The 21,461-nt window shown below is 42.1% G+C and overlaps 1 protein-coding gene across 2 annotated transcripts; it reads left to right on the forward strand.

The window, feature by feature from the left end:
- Nucleotides 1-2,026: 2,026 nt before the first annotated feature.
- Nucleotides 2,027-20,860, forward strand: DEGS2 (delta 4-desaturase, sphingolipid 2). 2 transcript variants are annotated; one of them, XR_004549551.1, is made up of 4 exons: nucleotides 2,027-2,128; nucleotides 11,475-12,217; nucleotides 14,593-14,690; nucleotides 18,550-18,664. XR_004549551.1 is itself a non-coding variant. In XM_034061825.1 (3 exons), exons 1-3 carry the CDS (start codon nucleotides 2,047-2,049, stop codon nucleotides 18,691-18,693), a joined length of 969 nt encoding a protein of 322 aa, XP_033917716.1. In that variant the 5' UTR covers nucleotides 2,027-2,046; the 3' UTR covers nucleotides 18,694-20,860. The 2 variants fall into 2 exon arrangements, 1 of the variants encoding a protein (XP_033917716.1); XM_034061825.1 differs by lacking the exon at nucleotides 14,593-14,690 and having other exon boundaries at nucleotides 18,550-20,860.
- Nucleotides 20,861-21,461: the final 601 nt, after the last annotated feature.

Raw genomic sequence — 21,461 nt, forward strand, 5'->3', positions numbered from 1 at the left:
ATTCACAGTTACTCTGAAATTAGTATAATTTGTTTGGCTTTTATAGAAAAATAAAGCATGAAATCCTATTCTCAGAAAGAGATGGCAACTCACTGGAGACAGAAAAGCTTTCTCTTCTTCTGATGTGGTTGGGCTGAGGCTATAGTAATAAGCTACATGAAGACAATGCCATCGCCTGCAAAGGAGATACTTAACTTTCCATGCGTAACTCACCATATGCAATAGCAGTAGCCTATTGGATAAACTTCTGGGGATTAAGTTGTATTTGTTTTCTCTGCAACTGCATGGACTGCCCCACTAATTTGGTTTCTTAGTCACCTTGAGCTCTCCTGAGCAGGAAGTGACAGAAAGGTGTCATCACATTCATGTTGTCATTGGCTTCTCCTCCAATACTGTCAACAAGCCAAAATATTTGAGCCAATTAAAGGTTTAGTCTGAGATACCCTAATTCATTCCTTATAGAGACATGTAATAACCTTAACTTGGGTTAACAGTCCATTAACTGGGTTGAGCCCTGCAACTTTATGGGAGAACATCAACCTTGTGCTGGAGCAGAGATGAAGAAACCATTGTACTTACAGAGAGCTGACCTTTAAAAGGAAAGTAGTTAAATTCCTGCTCTGGGTAAAGCTGCTTACATTTACCCCATACTCCTTCCACTGAACCTGCTTTGGACATTTAAACATTCAAGGGTTTGCATTTAGACCACTTCAGGAAAAAAAAAAAAAAAAAAAAAAATTGAAAGAAGCCTCCCAAATTTTTCTAGTAGTCAAGAGGCAGGTGAGGCTTGATTTCTGGTTAGTGGTTTCTAACCAATATCATTTTATGTGACTCTGCTACCAAGACATCTTAAATATCTAAACTAGGCTAAAGTAAGAGGTGACAGTATTGCCGGTGTTTGCAGGTGAAAGTTATTGCTGGAAAATATTCACATTTCATATTTGCAAGGCTGCCTTTTTGCCCCTTTTCACTTCCGGGCATGATAGGCATTGGCAAAGGTGAAAGAGTAGGGAAGGAGCTAAAGAGATTCATAACAGAATGAAAACAAAGTTGTCTTCAGAGCATGGAGCTGACCCAAATGGGATGTTGTCAGTGGAAGAAATAATGATTAGGGATAGCAAACACTGAGGATGGACTGTGGGTCAGGTATGAGCTTGCAAAAGAGCATAGTGGGAACAAGAGCAATGCTTTAATTTTGGGTTGGGTGTGTGGAGAAACATTACCATGGAACACTTCTCTCTGTGAATCAGAGAGGCTAAAGGGGTTAGAAAGCTTGCCTTAGTTTTTAAGGTTAGCAAGTCCTTTGCCTGGCTTTGTTACCAGGGATTTCCTGCTTCTTCAGCCACGATGGTGCTGGACCTGGGAAATGCGCCACAGACTCCCAGGAGTGAAGCGTGACCCAGCCAAAGGCTGGATGCTACTGGAACAGCTCACACAGGATTTGTCAGAGGGCCAAGGAAATGTATGTCAGACGTTGTTCAGTTTTGCACCGTCCCCGGTCTTCCACCCCTGGGAGGAGCTGACATGACTGGTCTTTGCCCTAAGTCACGTTCTGCTTAGGGCTGTAGCATTGAATTTATGGCATTTGGACAACCCTTGTTTTCCAAAGGCCTTGTCCAGAAGTGCCCGGGGAACAGCCTGCGCTGCTGGTGATTCCCGGCTCTCTGAGTCTCCCCCAGGAGGGGAAGGCTGCGGTGGCTATGTTGAGCTCCAGTGAGCACCACGGTGTTGGCAGCAGCATGATGGGTATCCTGCTGCCCTGCAAACCACCGCCTACCCCGGGCTCCTCTCTCGGCTGCCTTCGGAGCCCCCACAGCACGGAGAATCTCGGTTGAGCGTCCGCTGCCCCAGAGCCAGTCCTGAGGCAGCCCCGATCCTCGCGCACCTGCCTCCGCGGCCGCCCCGTCGCGGCGCAGTCCCGGTGCTCGCCGGAGGCGAGAGACAGCCGGCGGGGCGGAGGCGGGCGGCGGGCGGAGCCGCTCCTCCGCTGGTCGCGGAGCTATAAGAGCGGCACGGAGAGGGGCGGAGTGCAGTGCAGCGCAAACCATGGGGAACCGTGTCACCCGCGAGGACTTCGAGTGGGTTTACACGGAGCAGCCCCACACGCAGCGCAGGAAGGAGATCTTGGGTACGTCGAGGGGCTCGGAAGCGGCCGCCGTTGCGGCTGTCGGCAGGGCTGGATTGCAGCCCTGGAAGGGGAGGCGCGGGCGGAGCGGGGGGTCCAACACGGGTTCTTCCAGGTCGATGCTGAGGGCGGCTCGGGGCACTGGCTAGGCTGTGGAGAGGGGGGCTGCAGCTCGGTGGGCTCGGAGGGGTGGTTTCCCCGGGGTGCTGCTCTCCCAAGTTCTCTCGGCGCTGCGTCGCCGGAGCGGCGCAGCGAGGGCACCGGCGGCTGGACGGCGTCCTGCTACACTCGGCGGTTCCCGGCGGGGTGATCCACCGCACCTGTGGCCGGGGCTGCGACCACCCTCTCTGCGCCTCCCCCTGGGCTGCCGGCCCAGCTCCCCGGTCTGCACGGGGAGCGGCTGGGGCACCCCACAGGCAGGGTTTCCCGGGGTCTTGGTACTGCAATAACTCAAATGAGGACGTGGGTGAATGTTTGCTAGAGAAAGCGCCTGCCGCTCGTCATAGGTGAGGTACTCTCGTATTTCCACCTTGTACACACAGGGATTAACCGTGCCCATGAATATGGTAGGCTGGGAGGTTTTCTCTATTGGGTTGAGGGTTTAGGTTTTTCTGAAGTTCGTGTCCGAGAAGAACTAATAATTCAGAATTGTTGCAGAGCATTATTGCATATCTCCTGAAAATACAGTTTTGATATTTTATTAATAAAGATTTGTTTTTCTTCTGTTTTTATTTGGGTTGTTTGTTTGGGTTTTGTCTTTTCTCTAATGAGTAGGATAAACTTTCAGAAGATCTTTTATAAAGGAAGGCACCAGAGCTTGTGACTGAGGTGCTGCACAGGATCCATGATAATTAGGAGTAGTTTTTTAACTCCCCCACAGTCTAATAGATTAACCCAGGATTAATTCAAGTTACAAAATATTTCTGCAGTGGTGTGGAATACTCCTGGTCCAGGTTTGAGTTACATCCAGGAAAATTATAGTTATTTTACTATGCAATCATGATAGTCAAATGATGCAATTATATAAGATGATGCTTCTTGGCATCATGCTACTCATCCTTCCAGTCAAGGGAGCTATGTTTCTGTGAGCTACGGGTAGAGATGTGTATGGTGGGTCTCTGTCTTTGCTAATCTTTCGCTTTCCTGATCTTGTAGAGTGGGGACTACATGCAACGACGAGATTGTATTGTAAAGAAGGGCTGGAGTGGTTGGACTCCTTTACCCTTACTGCAGCAAACTCTTTTAAAGATCTTTCAGCTGCATACTTACAGAGATTTTGCCCCCATTCTCTTTGGGTTTAGAATGAGCAACCGGAGTCAAGGTCTATCTCCTTCCTCACAGCCTCTGTCCCAGCTGTGGGAGCAGAAGGAAATGCATGAAGACATATAACATGGGAAGAGACATTGAAGATGTGAGCAGGACAATCTGTATCTGCCTCTGATGGGGCAGAATGGATCATGAAACTAGTGTCATGAATACCAAATTGTTACTGAAAGTTACTGAAATAGTCATGGTATCCTGTATAATATTGGTATAATGATCATCACTGAATTATCCAAAGCCTGAGGTTCAGCAAACCCATACAATTTAGAGTATGAATTTGCCAAAGTGTTTATTGCCTGTTGAGTTGGACTGCACTGTAAGAATCCCACATACATATGAAAAAATATCTACAATTGTCCATGTGTTGTGTATGTTTCTGTATATAGCAATGCCTTGGGGACAGCATTCCATGCTGGTAAAAGAAGTATTTCCCTTCCAATAGGTTAATGATTTAGTTGATAGGCACTGAAACTTGTTTTCTGTTTAGGGTGCAGCTTTTTGAAATGTTGTTCTCTCTCAGGCATGACTACTTGATTTGAATGCAAATTGAACTTATCCATTAGGAAAGAAATATGGGCAAACACATAAGGCAGTTTCTTTCTACATAAGTGGTCTTTCCTTGAGCAAAGTTGAATGTTGCTATAGAGCAACTGAGAAATAATAATTGACCATCATGAAGTTGTATGTCCTGGCTTGAGAGTTAGTAGCCCAGGTGTCTATATAAGAGTTTTGTAGCTGGCGACAATATGTCTGAATAACTCTGTGAATCCAGTCCTCTTACCATGGCCAGGAACACTTTTACTAGCTAAGGTTGCTCAAAGCCCTGTCTAACCTGGGTTTGAACACTTCCAGGAATGGGACACCCACAGCTTCTCTGGAAAACCTATTCCAGTTGGGCAGCAGAGCTATGAACTGTATATGTCAACTGGGCTGGCTGCCTGCTAGCTTATGGCAGGATATTGTGCATTAGATGAACCTATTAGGGATATGATTCCTAATGGCAATAATTATATCTACAAACAGATCGACATTTTGTGCAAGGGAGAGGTGAAACTTTCTCTCTTATCTCTTTGTAGTATCTTCCTCTTAACTCTAGGTATTAAAATGTAGCTTGTGCTTGGTACTGTTTGGGTGCCAGCTGCTTCTAAGTTACAGTGGAGATCTCTTGCTAAGCTGGCACTTCTCCCCTGATCATGTTATTCATGTTCCTGAACATGTTATTCATGCTTTTCAGTTTATGAAATGGAATTTTTTTGTTGCTGTTCTCTCACCCTCTTGTTTGTGAAAAGCCTATTATTGTCTTATGTCAGGGCTAAGATTTGTGCAACATTGCAGTTAGCTGTGTTAGGGAAAAACCTGCTAAAAATTAACTTGATGGAAGAAAGTTCTTTTATCAGGATCTGCTTAGCATTGCTGTATAGTTATACAAATGCTGTTAAAGGGAGGTATATAAAAGGGTATAACATAGAAAGGATAACCACTTCTAGTGTAGAAATAAGTAGTAGTAAAAATAGAATTTCTACTTCAGTGGCAGTAAGGGTCTGTTGGATTGAAACACTTGGAGAACTACGGACTTGTAGCAGGAAGTGTAGGTGTTTTTTTTTGTCTTGAGAGAAAATGAAAAAATCATTGCTCAGATGCTGGTAATACAATAAGCAGACAAGGAATGGTCATTTCACCTGCAAACAGTTTTCCAAATACAAGCAATAGAAAGAATTAGATCTCATTTATGCTGTGGGTTTGATCTAGGTTCTTAAAATTACTGTAGGTTGGCCAGAAAATGTCTTGCCTCACAGGATCCTTAGAGAAGAGCTGTTTGCTGCTGAGGATGAGGGCTGAATCAGTGTTGTGCAAAGAGCATCAAAAGATGATCTAACATCCAAGAATAATTATTAATTATATAATTGGGGTTTGGCAAGTTATTTTAAATGAGGATGTTGCAAATGTTTTATATGAGCTTTAACCCTGTAGAAAGGCTGAGACGTTAGTCAATGGGGGAAAGAGTAGAACAACTGAAAAAGCCTAAATAGACTTTATTTTAGCATTTAGCTGATTTGAATATAATAGCTTCCAGCTCTGTTTGCTTATCTAAAAATTAGTCTACTGTTTCTACCAGCTGACTCTTCTGTTGCATGTTTAAACTTTACATTTATGAAAATTCTGATAAACTGAACATACCAAAATGGGCAAGATGTCTATCTCCTTAATTTAAATCAAAGCTCTGAATTAAAAATGCTTCTGGTGAAGAAACTGTGAGTTTGTTTCCCCTTTCTGTTGCAGTATGTGGGCACAGTGCTGCCATTGATGTGCATGTTTTCTGATGAGCACATTCAGAATAGCTGCTCTCTCATTGCTTATGCCAATTTCCTGTGCGGATCACCTCTAAAATGTATCACATGAGCAGAAAGTCACTGTTTTAGGCACTTGTGGTCTCCTGCTGAAAACGTATCAAATGCAATTGAGGGTTTCAGCTTATGCCATGCTGCAGATTTTTGTTTCAGAGGGAGCTGGAAGCCTTCTTTCTAGCTTTCTTACATCCCTTTGCTTTGAACTAGCTAATACACAAGTGTAAATAAGCAGGTCATAGCTGCTGTCATAGTGATGTGCTGACACCATCCATCTCTGTTGTCACCAGCCATGTGGCACTGTTGCAGTGCATTGCCTCTGGTGGCCACTTCTTTATGACCCGGCTCCCTTGGACCAGTTAGCACAAAGTGATTTAGGAGCTTGCGGGTGGCAAATACGAAATTAAGACCCTTGTCCTTTCACAGTGGATATATAAAACTTTAGTATGGTTTGTTAGGCAAAAAGGTTTCTTAATAGCTTGCATAATGCAATGGGCAGGAAATTGTGCAAAGCCAGAATCTTTTGTCATGCACATTGTCCTTTGTGTGTCCTACCTGTGTCCTGGTTTATGTATGGTTTGATTTAACTATAGAATAGTTTGGCTTGAAAGGGACCTTTAAAGGTCATCTACTCCAACCCTCCCTGCAGTAAGCAGGGACATTTTCAACTAGATCGGAGCTAAGAGCCCTGTCAAACCTGACCTTGGATATTTCCACGGATGGGTCATCAACCACCTCTCTGGGCAACCTGTCCCAGTGTTTCATCACCCTCATAAAAACTTTCTTCCTTATATTTAGTCTAAATCTACCCTCTTCTAGTTTCAAACCATTAACCCTTGTCATATTGATACAGGATCTAGTAAAAAATTGTCCCCATCTTTCTTATAAGCTCCTTTTAAGTATATTGAAAGGTCGCTCTGAAGCTTTCTTTTCCCCAGGCTGAATGAACAACACCAACTCAGCTTGTCTCCATAGGAGAGGTGCTCCTCTGATCATTTTTATGGCCCTTCTCTGGACCCGCTCCAGCAGGTCCGTATCTTTCCTGTGCTGGGGACTCAGGTGTGCTGTGCTGTTTAGAAACATGTTTATGAGTTGAGCTGCTAAAACACAAAACACTGTCATGTCAGCAAACTGACTTCTTTTGTTTTATTTATTTTGGCACAAATACCAGCTCAGACATAGGGCATGACACAGTAAAGCTAATATCTTGTGCCTGGTGTCTCTTATTTGCTCTGGCAGGGATTTAGAGTTGACAGAACATGGTCCAAGGCAGCAGCATCACTAGTATCTCCACATCCCTTTCTTTATAACAGGCCTTCTAAAATGTTTATGCTGAGTACTGTCTCCACTTGGACTATACCTGTACACTGCACTTGTGGTCAAAATAAAGGAAGATGAGGAAATTAAACTTCTTCCCTTGTTACTACCTAGCTTCTCATGGATATGGGCAGGGCTGTGGCTCCTTTAAACCTCCATTACCCTTATGTTTGTGGATAGCTCCTGCTCCTGCCCATATCCAAATCCAGTATGTGTCAAAATGTGAGACCTAAATACATGGTGTCACATCAATGAGAATGTGTCTGGTGCCATCGCTGAGGTCTAACTGGGTCTCTCCCAAGTCATTCTAGGAACACATCAGTAGGAATAGAGGGTGAATGAGGGTTCAGAACAAGATGATTGCTGTCTCCTGAGGAGGAGGAACACGAGGACCTAGCAGCTGATGGCTTCTCGAGGAAGCATTACCCCAGTCCTAGCTGAGGATCAGTGCAGGGCTATGGTGAGTGCTCCTGGATCTCCAGAGAGGACCATTAAAGTAAAAAATATGTAGACAGAGTAATCTCTCAGCAGTGTTTCATAGGGAAGCATGCCTCTAGAAAGGTGACTGATGCTTACACAACAGTGGAGTGATCTCTATGAAATGCTAATTCAGTAAATGAGTTGTTTCAGAATCATGAGCGATTCTGAAAATATACTTGCAGCATTCCTTATATCTTGACTGCTGTTCTTTCGTCCACACTGTTGTACAAATGCGAAATGCTGTCTTTCATTGTCATGATACAGATTGCAGCTGCTCTAAGGTTCTGGTATAGAGACCATGGAGCTTGCAGGGAAGAGTTATTAAGTGCATCTATCCACTATACTAAAGTGCTTGCACTGGATTGGCAGTGTGCTGAACTTGGAGACAGAAAAGTCATGCTGCTGCACTGCTGTACATCTACACCAGTATCCTCATCCTCTCAATTACATGAAGGCTCAGTCTGAACAACTAGAGGTAGCTCATGCGGTTAAGCTATCTGCCACATGGAGCTAACAGACTTTCTCAGTAAGCTGCAGGCTGGAAAATGTGTTGTGGAGTCAACAGAGTAGCTGGAGCTGTTCAGGTTCCATTTCCCCCTACCTCCTGTTCCTGTGCCCCTTCATGCCATAATTACACATAATGAAGAGCTCACTATAGATTACATTTTATGCCCATCATCATGCATTATCCCTGACCCAGTGCTTATTGGGAAGCAATGGACTCTGGTCATATAGTTGATCATTTTTGTAATGGAAAAGTGCTGAAGAAGACCAACATGGAAGCAATTCAGTAAAGATCAGCACGATGAAAATCTCTGCTCATATGCAGTGTGAAAGTTTAGCAGTTTCAAGAGTAGGTGTCTGTTTACTTCTCTAAGTGCAATCTGTAGGAAATGAAGGTGGTCTTTAATGTGTAGCTGCCACAGGTCTGATACTCCTTTATGGCTCCTGGTTCAGCACTGCACAGTAGCCCTGTCTCTTCTCTGTTACATTTGGGATGTGCAGATGGCTGATGTCTGGTTTGAGCAGCATCTACAGACACTTAGCAGCCTTACAGGGTTATCCAGGTTCTTCAACTGCAAGTGCTCTATCTTGCCTTACTAGCATTGCTTCAGCTAACTGCAAGGCATGAGCATGAGGGAAAAATGAGATGCATATTGATGTTGTCACATTTTTGTGTCAGGGTGTTTTATATAAACCACAGTCATCAGGATCACTTAATCTGACATTAAATATGTCTTGCTGAAGAGTATGTGGCCTCAAGTTTTGAAAGGGTCGCCATTCAACATTTTGCATGTGAAGTGCTCCTGAACCAAAAGATCTACCTACTAGCAGGCTACTCTACCAGTGGGGCTTTTAATCTCCTGTGAGCCCAGCTGACCTAGCTCTCCTAGCTCCCTGAGGTTCCCCCATGCCATGGAAACAGGAAGGGTTTATCAGTATTAATGATAAACAGACACATTCTTGTGGTTTAACCAGTATGCAAAAATTTACTGTTGGAGAGGAGTTAATGTGTTGAATTTAATATTAAACTCTGTCAAGTTACTTAATAGCTGTCACCTGTAATAAATACAGCCTACCTGCACTGCTGCTTGCAGACACTGTTGCTGCTGGTTGGCAGTTACTGCTCTGAAACCTCTTAAATCTAACCTGTAGGCTTTGTTAGCTGCCACAGAGAGAAATAGGTTGAAAACTTTAATTTTCTTCAAACTACAATTAAAGCATCTTTTAGTCTTTTCCTTATCCCATTAAAATTATATATATATTTTTTGTTTGGTCAAAGTGGCCTCAATTTGACCAGGCTGAGGAACAGATTTGGTTGGTTTACCTTTCTTCATCCCTTCTGGTGACTGCAGGAACTTATCTCCACCAACGGCATGACTGAAAATTTGAGGTGGTTTGATTTATTAAAGGGTTTTCTGGGTTTTGGACAGATGCTCCTAACCAGGACATTAAACTACACAAAATCCTATTTCTGTAACAGATTTTCTGGCCAGGTCATTATATCAAGTTATTCTCCAGAGTGGATATACCAACACTTTGTGTAAAATTTTGGTACCTGTATAGGTACCAGAGAACAACTTCTAGTATGTTAGCATTCCTAGTGTGAAAACCATAGTTTTGAAAACTGCAAAAACAAGGACAAAACCAAAACAAAATAAAACCCATGGGCTTTCCAGAGATTTTTATTAAAAAGCTTTTCCACCACTTAGGAAAATAGCTCTCTTGCTTGAATACTTCTCATGGTGTTTTTTGCCCCTTGTACTCACAAAAGAAAAAATTAAGAATATCTCTTTTTTTCATCATCTTCCACAGCATTTGTGTCATCTTTATTGCATCTAACCTTTGTCAAGCTGGGCTGAAGTGGGTCATAAGGCTCAGAATTTGTTGGAAGCATGAGTGGAGCACAACCACATCAACCTGCTTCCTTAAGTAGTGTTTCGTGTCTCTGATGAAGCACCTGCAGACTTGTCAGGGTTCACTTCTATAAACAACCTCCTCTGAGTCCACCACTGAGTGCCTGCCACTACCTGCAAGGTCACATGAAGTTATGTGTATTGTCTCCAGTGTTTGTAGTATATACAGCTGCATAAATGAAAATCATAATAAGCCAATTTTATTGCATTGATACCATACTGTTACAGTCAGATGATATTCTTTATCACAAAATACATAAAAATTTTCTAGTTGTAAAATTTGCCCTTCAAATTTACAGGAACACACTGTGTAACCTCAAGGTTCAGAGTGAGTGACTTGTCCTACAGTCTTATCTGTGTGAGCTGTAATTACTGAGAAATGCAGAGTATGAGTTAAAGCAGGGAGGCCAGTAGGTGGCTAAAGGCCATAGAACAGTGAAAAAATTCATGTGTAAGTTAATAGCGGAAGTAAGAAGAATGGGTTTGTAAAGAAGAGACCTGAAGCAATGAACAGCACCTGGAAGTTAAACTGCACTTCTGAGTATTTTCTTTTTCTTAAAAGGCTAAATAAATAGCCAATAGAACCACAGATCAGTAATGTGGTCTTGGCCTGACACAAGTCAAGCCAAGCTGTGTCTCCCTGATGCTGTATTGTAGTGTTTGTGAAGCTGCATGGAGCTGTTGCACTCTGTGTGACTTTCATGCCTGGTTTTAGTATGTGACTTGGGAACAAGTTAATCATAGAATCATAGAATAGTTAGGGTTGGAAAGGACCTTAAGATCATCTAGTTCCAACCCCTCTGCCATGGGCAGGGACACCTCAATGGATGGGAGCAGAGAAAAATGTTCTGTCTTACAAGTTCCTGATAATTTTACTGACTTTCTTGTGATGTTACCATGTGTAAGGAGTTGTAAATGCTGTAATGGTGAACACTCAAATACTTAGGAATTTTTTTAATGCTACATTTGTCATCTAACCACAGAGCAAAACCTGACAAGCCTGTTGCTCAGCCTTGTTTCCTCTGCTGTACATCTGAAGCAACAGTGTGAAAAGGGCTACAAAGAGAGCAGTTGTATCCCTTCTTGGAATATAGCATCTGGGATAGGCAAAATATAAAAGAAAACAAAAAGCTTACAGAAGGTGTTTCTTAGAGCTTAAACCTGATGGGCTTGGCATATTAATACTCACCATTCCGAAGGCACATATTGACCATCAGGGTAGGTTTTTTTATGTGACTCTATATGTTTATATTTAACAATATCAACCACAATTGGACATGATACTGGAAGTGGGAATAGAGGCCATACATTAGTACAATTTTCACTGTAGTGGCAACTCCACTTTGGAATAGCCATTTGATAAATCTAGGGCCTCAAACAGAGGGTGATGAAAATAGAGAGTCCAGTGGTGATTACATATAACTGACTGTGATCTAATTAAATAATTCTCTTCGTATTTCCCTTTAGCAAAGTATCCAGAAATCAAGACTCTGATGGGACCAGATCCACATTTAAAGTGGATTGTATCTGGAATGGTTTTCCTGCAGTTTCTAGCATGCTACCTGGTAAAAGACTTATCCTGGAAATGGATTTTCTTCTGGGCTTATGCTTTTGGGGGTTGCATCAATCACTCGCTGACCCTAGCCATCCATGATATTTCACACAACGTCGCCTTTGGGAATAAGCAGACCAAATGGAATCGATGGTTTGCAGTTTTTGCCAACTTGCCTATTGGCATCCCTTATTCTGCTTCCTTCAAGAAATACCACATCGATCATCATCGGTATCTTGGTGGGGACAGCCTGGATGTGGACATTCCCACAGACTTTGAAGGCTGGTTTTTCTGTACGCCGCTTCGGAAACTGCTTTGGCTTTTCTTCCAGCCTCTGTTCTACAGTCTGAGACCACTGTATGTGAACCCCAAAGCAATTACACAGATGGAAATTTTTAATGCTCTTGCCCAGTTTTCCATAGACCTTATAATTTATTACCTTTGGGGGCTCAAACCTGTTATTTATTTAATAGCAGGTTCAATTCTTTGCATGGGTTTACATCCCATTTCTGGACACTTCATAGCTGAACACTACATGTTCTTAAAAGGGTATGAGACATACTCTTACTATGGACCTCTGAACTGGCTCACCTTTAATGTAGGCTACCACATGGAGCATCATGATTTCCCCAGCATTCCTGGATGCAGATTGCCAATGGTGAGTATGGCATTAGCACGAGTGAATTGGATTCTTATAGAAACTGCTAAACTGTCTCAAAGAAATCACTCCAAATCATAGCAATGGATCAGTTTTGAAAAGAAAAAATATTTTATTTTTCATTTTTTTCTAATTCTTCCATTTCAAGAAGGAGATAGAGAGAAACGGCTACCAAACTGCTGTAATATTTAGTTTTGTTTATGGAAACAAGAACATCTGAGCCTTACAGGGCTTGAGGAAACTTCTTGATAAAATCCTCCAACAATGCTCTAAATTTCTCAATTTTCTTCCCTTAGCCACTAGCTTTCATCTCTTGGAAAGTTTAAAGGCCCAGCCAAAGGCAGGCAGGTGGCAATTACTACTTGAAATTTGTCTAATGATAAATCTGCTAATTATATTGCTTGATTAACATCAAACAAAAGTCTTTCTATATTTGAGATGATTAAGTATTGAGGCATGTTCTAGCCTGACACAAATAGCACTAGAAAATAAAGCCCCGCTCTACATGACTTGTTTAAGCTCTGCTGCCCCACCCACAGAAACTGAGGATGATCTGTCATTGGGAAAGTGCTCTGGCTTTCCTCTTTTGAAAGTCAAGCCACTTTTTGTTTATGTTTTATCAGTTGTGGGAATCAAACTTGCAAAGCCCAGGTGTCTAGGAATGGTTTTCAGTCTGCCTCCAGGTATGTAGCTGCTCTTCAGGGTTTTAATATGAGGGTTCCTCAGCAGGTGCTCACAGTGTTAGAGGTATGTGACTTCAAAGTATTACTCCTACATACAAATCCTCTGGTGTAGTAGGAAGGAAACGTGTTCTGTTGCTGGTCCGATACAAAGTTGGGGGCTATGTCCTTATGAGGTGGAGATAGAGCTGAGGAATCTGAAGTTCAGGAGCTGTGACATCTCACTCCTGTGCAACATGTGCAACTTTTATGATGGTATGTCCAGGCAAACCCTGATTTATGGTTTAATGTTCTTCATCACAGAAACACTGTCTGAGAGGAGATTCAAAGCAAGAGGAGATTTTCTTGTGGTGTAGAAGAGTGTGGGGAACCTCCATATAGCCTACAGTTTGGTTATACCACACCTCCTTTACTGCTGGAAGTCTGTCCTGAAGAAGCTGGCCATTCCTGGCAGGTTTCAGAGCAGCTGGTGAAGCAGCCCATGTTCACATGTGAAGTTCTCCTGACAGGCACTCCCATTGCTGATACACATGATAGCTCAGTGGGGAAGTGCAAGAGCTTAGCTTTAGTTTGAAATATTCAAACTTGTTAGATAGGCTTAGATACTTAGATTACTGAAATGTAAATAGAAGAAAAGGTTAGCTCTGTATCTTACACAAGGGAGATGAGTGACTAATTGAACTTGCTGGGACTGTTGCTCCACACCTGATTGAGAACTGCAAAGCTCTTCCACACCCACCCCACAAATAGTTCAGCCTAGGTCCTTGAGGCAGTGTAGCAGCTGGAAGTGTCTGCCCTCCTATCTGAAGAGGAAAGAATTATTAGTTGAAGATATCAGGCTTGTCAATAATTGTTGTCTGTCTGAACTATATGAAAAACTGAGTCTTTCACGAGTGATCAGTCACAAGTGAGAATGTATTAGGAAGTGAAAATCCTTTGGCAAACAGTTACTGAAGAAAATCCTTTGTCTGTTAAAACAAGTTGTTTATTCTTTGCTACAGAATGAGAAGAAATTAGGGACTGTAGTGATAGGACAAGGGGTAATGGGTTCAAACTTAAACAGCAGAAGTTTAGACTGGATATAAGGAAGAAATTATTTACTGTTAGGGTGGTGAGGCACTGGAATGAGTTGCCCAGGGAAGTTGTGAATGCTCCATCCCTGGCAGTGGTCAAGGCCAGGTTGGAAAGAGCCTTGGGTGACATGGTTTAGTGTGAGGTGTCCCTGGCCATAAAAGGGGGGTTGGAACTAGATGATCTTAAGGTCCTTTCCAACCCTAACTATTCTATGATTCTATAAAGAAAAAAATCTCTGTCTCTGGTGGAAAGAGATAAGGGAACAGATTCTCTCTGGAGATCTTTAAAGTTTGAACTCCACTACAGGTAGGGGTAGAATCCTCTCCTTGCTCTCCTCTGCTTAACCTCCCAGCAAATTCCTCACTCAGCAGTAGTCCAGTTTTTTCAGATCTAGTCTTTCATGCACTTCAAAGAGCCGCATTGTGTAATATGAATGACCTTTCTATATACATATTTTAATTTTTAATAATTGGCAAGTTGAAAGTGGAATAAAAATATTTAGTTCCTGCAGGATTGAGAGTAGGGGAAAAGGAGGATCTGAGAATAACTGGATCTTGGAAACTAACAGGCTCTTCTGCTTGCTTATCAGAAAAGTAAATTCAGTTTTGTCCTTTGTTACAGGTGTGTCATTCAGAATGTTCTGAGTAATGTGTTTGCCACTGGAAAGACCTTTGAAAAAGGAAGAGTTAGGCTGTGCTGTAAACTTATAGATATTAAGGGTGAGTGACATAAGGGTGCAGTAAGAACTTCTCTCACTAATATAATAGAGATTATGCAAGAGACCATGAACTTTAACATTACAATGAAGGACCTGCTGTAAAAAAAAAAAAACCCTACGACTGGATCAGTCTTTTAATGAAGCCTTATAATTATAAAACATTGCATTGCGTATGAAATGAGTAAAAAGGCCATTCTTCATTATCTGGAGGATTTAATTGACTTATCAGAGAGGGGACAGGAAGAGGAGACACTCAGTACTTGTCCTACAAACTGCAATAAAAACTGCAGCATTACCAGAGGCAAACTAGTTACTCATTAAGCTTGTGGGGAAAGGAAAAGACATGGTATGAAACCAGATTTATTAGACAGACAAGACTGGAAAACATGGTAGATGTGCTGGTTGTGAATTGCAGATTGCATTAACCCTGTAAGGGCCAGGAAGTCTAGCTTGTGTGCTCCAGGGCTGGTCAAGGACTATAGAATAAGCTTCTGTAATGTGCTTTCTAGCATTCTAAATAAACTTTTCAGTTGTGTCATAAGGATCTCTAGTTTATGTATAGGTGCAGGACAAAGGGTCAATAACAGCTGTGGTGATATACTAGGTGGTGTTTAACTTTTGCACCTACCAGATAAAATGGTGTTGGAGTCCTGTTCCTGGGCTCTACAAGCTCAAAACCAGAAGCAAAGTTTCAGTCTGAAAGATGTGATTTCTTACCTACCACCTTGATCTGTTTTAAGAGAAGCCTAAAGATACCAGATGCCGAGTACCTGATAAGCTTCTTGCAGATTTTGCTATCTCATGTTATCCTTCCATGGACCCTCTCCAAAGCAATATGGAGAGCTTGAGGCAGAAGTCAGGAGCAGGATTTAGGAATACTTTGTCACAGTACAATCCTCTTTGAGACTATCTATAATCTGGCTGCAAAACTTGCAATACGGAAACTGCAGGTTTTATACTGCACCCAGAATGCAACATGGAGGATGACTTTTTCAGCCTCAAATATACTTAATAGATTTAGTTAAATGTTGTATTTAAAAGGGAATCTGCATTTAAACATAATTACTTTCTGTCCTCCCACACCAAGATTTTATGGTAGGTATGGAGGAGATGATAATTTTGTTTTACATATGGAGATGCTGAAAGAAATTATAATAGATGAGCTGGTTTTGTTGTGAAACTTCTTCATAGATTCATTGTAAAAGAGAAACCATTTTAAAAATTCTTTCCTGTCATGTGATAGCTAAATGGGAACATGCATGTGACACACTTCCTTGTCTTTTCCATAAGAAAACCCTTATTTTCCCTTTTCCCAATTCCTCTGTCGCAAATATTTTACTGTAGTTTACCTTCTCCTCTCCATTGTTTCAGTGCATCCCATACAACTGCAGAGTGCATCCCCTCCAGAGCACAGGGACCTTCCCAATGGTGGAAGTGCTGCCTGCCTTCCTGCACAAGGTGCTGCTGGGCACAAAGCCAAGCAAAGCAAAGAATCAGTTCATGTAGGCGTGAGTCACTGTCCCATGGCTGATCTAGGATGACACACTCCAGTGCAAGTCCCTGATTATCTCTTGTGATTTCCATACTGACCTTCTCAGCCAGAATGAGCTGCCACCATACGCTGCAGGAAGGTGCTAAACAGATACACTTAGTGAACAAGCAACTCCTCTGCCAGCTGATGCTGAAGCAGGCTACCTGCTTCCAGAATATGATGTGTATGAGCTTCTAAATTCACTGCTGATTATTCTTATTAATCATCTTACTTACGAAATCACACTTGTATTCTAGGTACCCATTTTAAATCCATAATGCAACTGCAGAATATGTGTATGGAATATATTTAATGCAGTTTTCCGGACCTGCATGTTGTGTCCACCTGAGCTTTCCAGCACTATGCCTGGCTTAGACTGCTGCTCATATTTGTTGAAAACACAGAAGCTACTGGGTTGAACATAAATGGGCTGTTTATTGGCCTCTTCTTGGAGCCCTTTATTTCCTCCTTCATCACTGGGGTAATTTCTAGTTAGCCTTTAGTGCCAGAGGGCACAGCCGTTGCCTGAGACATTGTTCCTAGGAGCTGAATTGTTTTCTGTTAATCTCCAGCCATCTGCTTCCATGTGCAAGGGACAATACAGAAAGACTTTCTGAAGCCCTCATAGTCATGATCAAGAGCTCTGCAGATAACTAGCTGAGAAAAATGTGTCTGCTTCAGAGCATTGTTTCTGTGAGCAAGAAAAACATAGGAGGTCTGGAGAAGAGGGGAATGTTAGACTTGCTAAATGAACTTGGCTAGTATGGATGAGGGCTAAATCACTGTTGCAAGTCAAAATTCAGGCAGAACTTCTAAAATGGAGGTACGAGGGAAGATCTGTAAGCAGCAGTGTGATAGGGAATGACCATGTCAGAGACGGAGTGAAGCTTTTGGGGCTGGGTGTCTGAAACTCCCTTTGTGTTTGCAGCAGGCCTTATTAGTGACTTTCATTCAAGGGAGTCAAGGGAGCTTACAGACCAACACTTGAAAGCAGGATATAGGGAATTATTAGAAAGTCAGAGGTATTCAGTGAAAGGCAGAATACAACCAGATCTGAACTTAATCTTCTACCTCCAACACAGCATCACCATGCCATGAGCACAGGGAATGTTGAGTGGCTGAGGTAACAAGGTAAAAGATCTTAATAAAACTTGTACGTTATCCAACTACCTCACAGGGAAGTGTCTGCTAGGAAGCTGAATTAATGAGGAAACTATCAATGAGTCATACTGGCTTATAATTTAACTTCTGATGGGATTCTTACCTTTTTACCATCAAAATGCTGTGTTAAAATTCCACTGCTACAGCTCAGATGCTGATGAGACTCCTCCTGGATGACAATTTCTGTGTAACCCTTTTGCTCTTCACTGGAAACCCATGCTGTGCTCAGCATAGCTGGCTTTAAAATTCTGTAGGGTTTTTAAAGAGAGGAGTCATGCTGTCCAGCAAGACAAACTACTCTAGAGTAGAGCTGTGTGTCTGGGAGGTGAAACTGCAATAAAACCATGCCCAAGCAGTTTATGTGCAAGTGTACAATAGCAGACTTTGCTGCTTCGTAAGTATGTTCAGAAAGCAGCGCATCTAGCTAGAGCAGGAACTACTGACAGCTTGGGAACCCTCATAGTTCCCTGAACCTGCCAGGTTTGAAACTTCTTTGTCCTCTGGTTCCAGCCTTACTCCCGCTACAAGTGCCACCCCCAATGGTGTGCAATGGTTCTCTGATGGCAACAGTACTAAGGCTTAGGGATTTGTAAAAGGGATGAAATTTTGTTAGACTTTTTGCCTAATAATGAATCTTGCAGCATTTTTAACACCAGACTGAGGGGGACAGACGACCCTTGCAATTTCCTCCACCTGCTGGAGGAGCCCATCTCTCAGATTTGAAACACACTACCAGAATTGAGTAAAAAAACCTAAAGTGCAGGCCAGGCTGTATCTGGTATTTTCTCATTTGGTATTTCAGAACCCCCAGAAAACAAGTATCATGAGTGGTGAACAGAGCTTTAAATATAGGTGGATTCTCAGTGATTTATAAGGTGGATTAGACACCTTATTGTGGAGATCACCACCAAAATGAGACAAAATAGTTCTAATTGAAGTCAGTGATCCATCGTCTTTCAAATTCTGACATTGTGAGGCAAAGTTTACATCAGAAATCTGCTAAGAAGTATCTAAATGTGTTTAAGTACATCTCATTTGGCTGAACTTCAGAAGCTCACAAGCAGCAACAAGTAACTTCAGGTTATGGCTGTGCTATCATCTAAATGCAAGGACTGAAACACACCTGACACTGCAGCTAAATAGCTCTTTCTCTCTCTTCATCTTCCAGGTGAAGAAGATTGCAGCAGAATATTACGATAACCTCCCACATCACCAGTCCTGGATTCGGGTTCTGTGGGACTTCGTTTTTGATGACACTATTGGTCCTTATTCAAGGGTTAAGAGACTATGCAAGCTGGCAAAAGAAAGTTAACGGACTAGCTCTGCCAGCTGCATTGGTGTTTTGTTTGTTCATTTGAATGACTTCTCTGCAAAAGTAGGAGGATGGTTGTGTGTGCTGAATTAGCATTGGTGTGTGCTCCTTAGATGAAGAGGATAAGTATGGAAATGAAGCAATTGGATGCACTATTTTACACTACTGATACTTTTTAATAAAGGATATTTGTCTATGTAACCTTGAGAAACTAGATTAGAGTAAGCTATGGTTATATAACCTTTGGCCTAGGTTTAGGATTAACTTCCTGGGCCACATGTGCCTACATCTGAGTTTTGGCCTTATCTGCAATGTAGAATGCTTAATGTGTGTATGTGTGAGCATGAGTGTGTGTAGTTTTGGACTGGTTTCTCTTCATGCCAGGTAAGATGTAGATGCTCTGTGTGCACAGGACTGTGGAAGCAGGGAGAACTGGCACAGAGAAGTAAACAATACTTTCTGCAGAATACAAGAGTGCCTTTAGTTCAATGTCATTGCTAATCCAGTATCTTCTGATAATTGCTGGTAGCAGAGATTTTGTATATGCAATGGAGTATGTGTATGTTTTTGTACATTTGCATTATTATTTCAGTAGCTGCTGTTTGACCTTTACACCAGGACTTTGCCTAAACCTTTTCTGAATGCATTTCTATTCTTTGAATATAACTCATTGTAGCTAACTGGCAGAGCTGAACTGTGGTGTGGAGAAACCTTTCCTTTAGTCTTCTGATGGCTGCCTGATCAGCAGCATGGATGTGCACATGGAGAAACCGGGCAGTCCTTTCTCACCCACCTGTTCAACAGTATTCAAAATTTTGTGTTTCTCATCTGTTTCCTCACCCTAAGTCTGTGTGGGAATGGAAGGATTCTCATTTTAATTACTACTTGCCAAGGTTGTTAACGTTCCTGATCACCTTTCTTGGTCTTCTATACATTATATCCCTTTTCTGTGCATAGGAGTTAGGAGTATGTGTCAGTGAAGACAAATGAGACATTATGGTGGTATTTGTTCCTAACTACTTTTGGAATAATTGTACTTTTTTTCCTCTGTTGTTCAAGGCACACCGACTTGACATTTGGGAAGCATGTGATTTTCCAGCTCTTTAAAAGTTGCCTCTGATGGTGCTAAAGAGATACACTTGGAGCTGGGGTTGTTTCTCTCCCTACATGTCTTAATTTGGGCTATTGACATTAGCGTTCACTTGACATTTTCACCCACTAGAACAGTTAAATTGTCCCGTCTAAACTCTTTCTATAAATTTCTCCTATCATCAATAATTTTGTATCATCAAAAATCTTAATCATCTTACCTTTCTCCAAGCAGAACAGTATCTTGGGGGTCAGGAGTTCAGATGACATCTAATAACTTTGCTCCACCATGGAAAGCTGACGACTTATTTCTATCCTTAGTAAATGGCTAAAAGAGAGCTCTGTAAAGGCCTTCTTATACTCTAACCCTCTAACAATTTAACTTTTATGTTTTCTCCTGGAAATCCATGTCTGTAACAGAGGAAAGGATTATAGCGCATTCTCATTGGTTCCTCAAAGTTCATTATTAGATCTGGGAAGCCCAATTTCCTTAATATGCATAATTTCATTCTTTCCTTCTACAGCACTGGATCCAGTAAGTAAGTCTGTCTGTTTGCTACCTGCACATAAGGCAGCCAAGCTAGTCCACTCCAATTTGGGTTCCTCCTCCTCCGTTTTCCTTTTTTCCATTTTTCTCATCTGTCTGATGAATCTGGTAAATACACAGGTTTGCTCGGCAGTGCAAGATCCTTTATGATGCAGGGCCAGAACACCAGTTCATTCAGATACTGTTTTGGTCAGTGGGTTGTGTTTCTGGAAGAGGAAGAATGGGGCCTATTCTGACACTTCAGACTTAACTGGTTCTTCAGTGAAGAATGTACTTAAGATGTTACATCTTAATTATTAAAGCCTTTTTTTCTTTTATCCCAGAGGAAGAGGTTTTGGTGTAGGAACCTCCATTAACTTCATTGTACCAGTGCTCACATTAGGAAGCTTCAGGCTTTTATTAATTCACTTCAGTGCTGCTGGCACTTCATGATCACGTACTCAACTTCATGTATCCTTCCTGAACTCTCTTGGCTGACTTAGCAAGTTAATATAAAAACCACAATAAAGATTATACTATCTATCTTTCTCACCTGACTGTTGTCCTTCTCCTCTATGGCAAGTGACCTTTCTATAGTTCTTTACTCAGCTGCTTCATGATGCACTGACATATGTGGTCTACAGATTACTAGCCTAGCCTGATACAGAGGCTATGCTGTAAGCATGAGTAATGAACCTAGCAACTGCTTCTTATCCTGCCTCCCATCAATATTTTCATCATGGTCCCAGCTTGCTTTGCCTTGGTAGTTCCTGCTCTGTGCTTTCCACCTCAGTGGGAATTTGAAATGGTTGGAAGCCTGGTATGGGCAGATGTGTGGTGCAAGCTGTTTCACTGCATGTGGGTGTTGCTGAAGAAGGCTGTGATCCTATCCTCTCCATGGGCATTTGTCTTGGCCACAACCATTAATGTTGGCAGCAGGGTTTTTTTGATAACCACAGAGTATGTAGGTGTGGGTTAGAAGTACATTAGGGCTATGTATAGGTTTATTCTCTTAGTAATAAATTCAGATCCACTTCACTGTGTGGCCACACTAATGCTCTAGCAAGAGGAGATAGGAGTAAAATCACTGTATTGGAGTCAGGAGTGGAGGTTAATGCCCCCTTTGACTTCTGCTATGTAAAATGCCTATGGC

The sequence above is a fragment of the Melopsittacus undulatus genome, chromosome 4 (assembly GCF_012275295.1).
Source record: "Melopsittacus undulatus isolate bMelUnd1 chromosome 4, bMelUnd1.mat.Z, whole genome shotgun sequence".
Taxonomy (NCBI): domain Eukaryota; kingdom Metazoa; phylum Chordata; class Aves; order Psittaciformes; family Psittaculidae; genus Melopsittacus; species Melopsittacus undulatus.

What these genes read in the sequence shown, in the direction of transcription:
- DEGS2 (XM_034061825.1), top strand. Translation starts at nt 2,047, where the DNA reads ATGGGGAACCGTGTCACCCGCGAGGACTTCGAGTGGGTTTACACGGAG. An exon ending in GCGCAGGAAGGAGATCTTGG is followed by an intron (nt 2,129 to 11,474) that starts GTACGTCGAGGG and finishes ATTTCCCTTTAG; the next exon opens with CAAAGTATCCAGAAATCAAG. An exon ending in CTGGATGCAGATTGCCAATG is followed by an intron (nt 12,218 to 18,549) that starts GTGAGTATGGCA and finishes TTCATCTTCCAG; the next exon opens with GTGAAGAAGATTGCAGCAGA.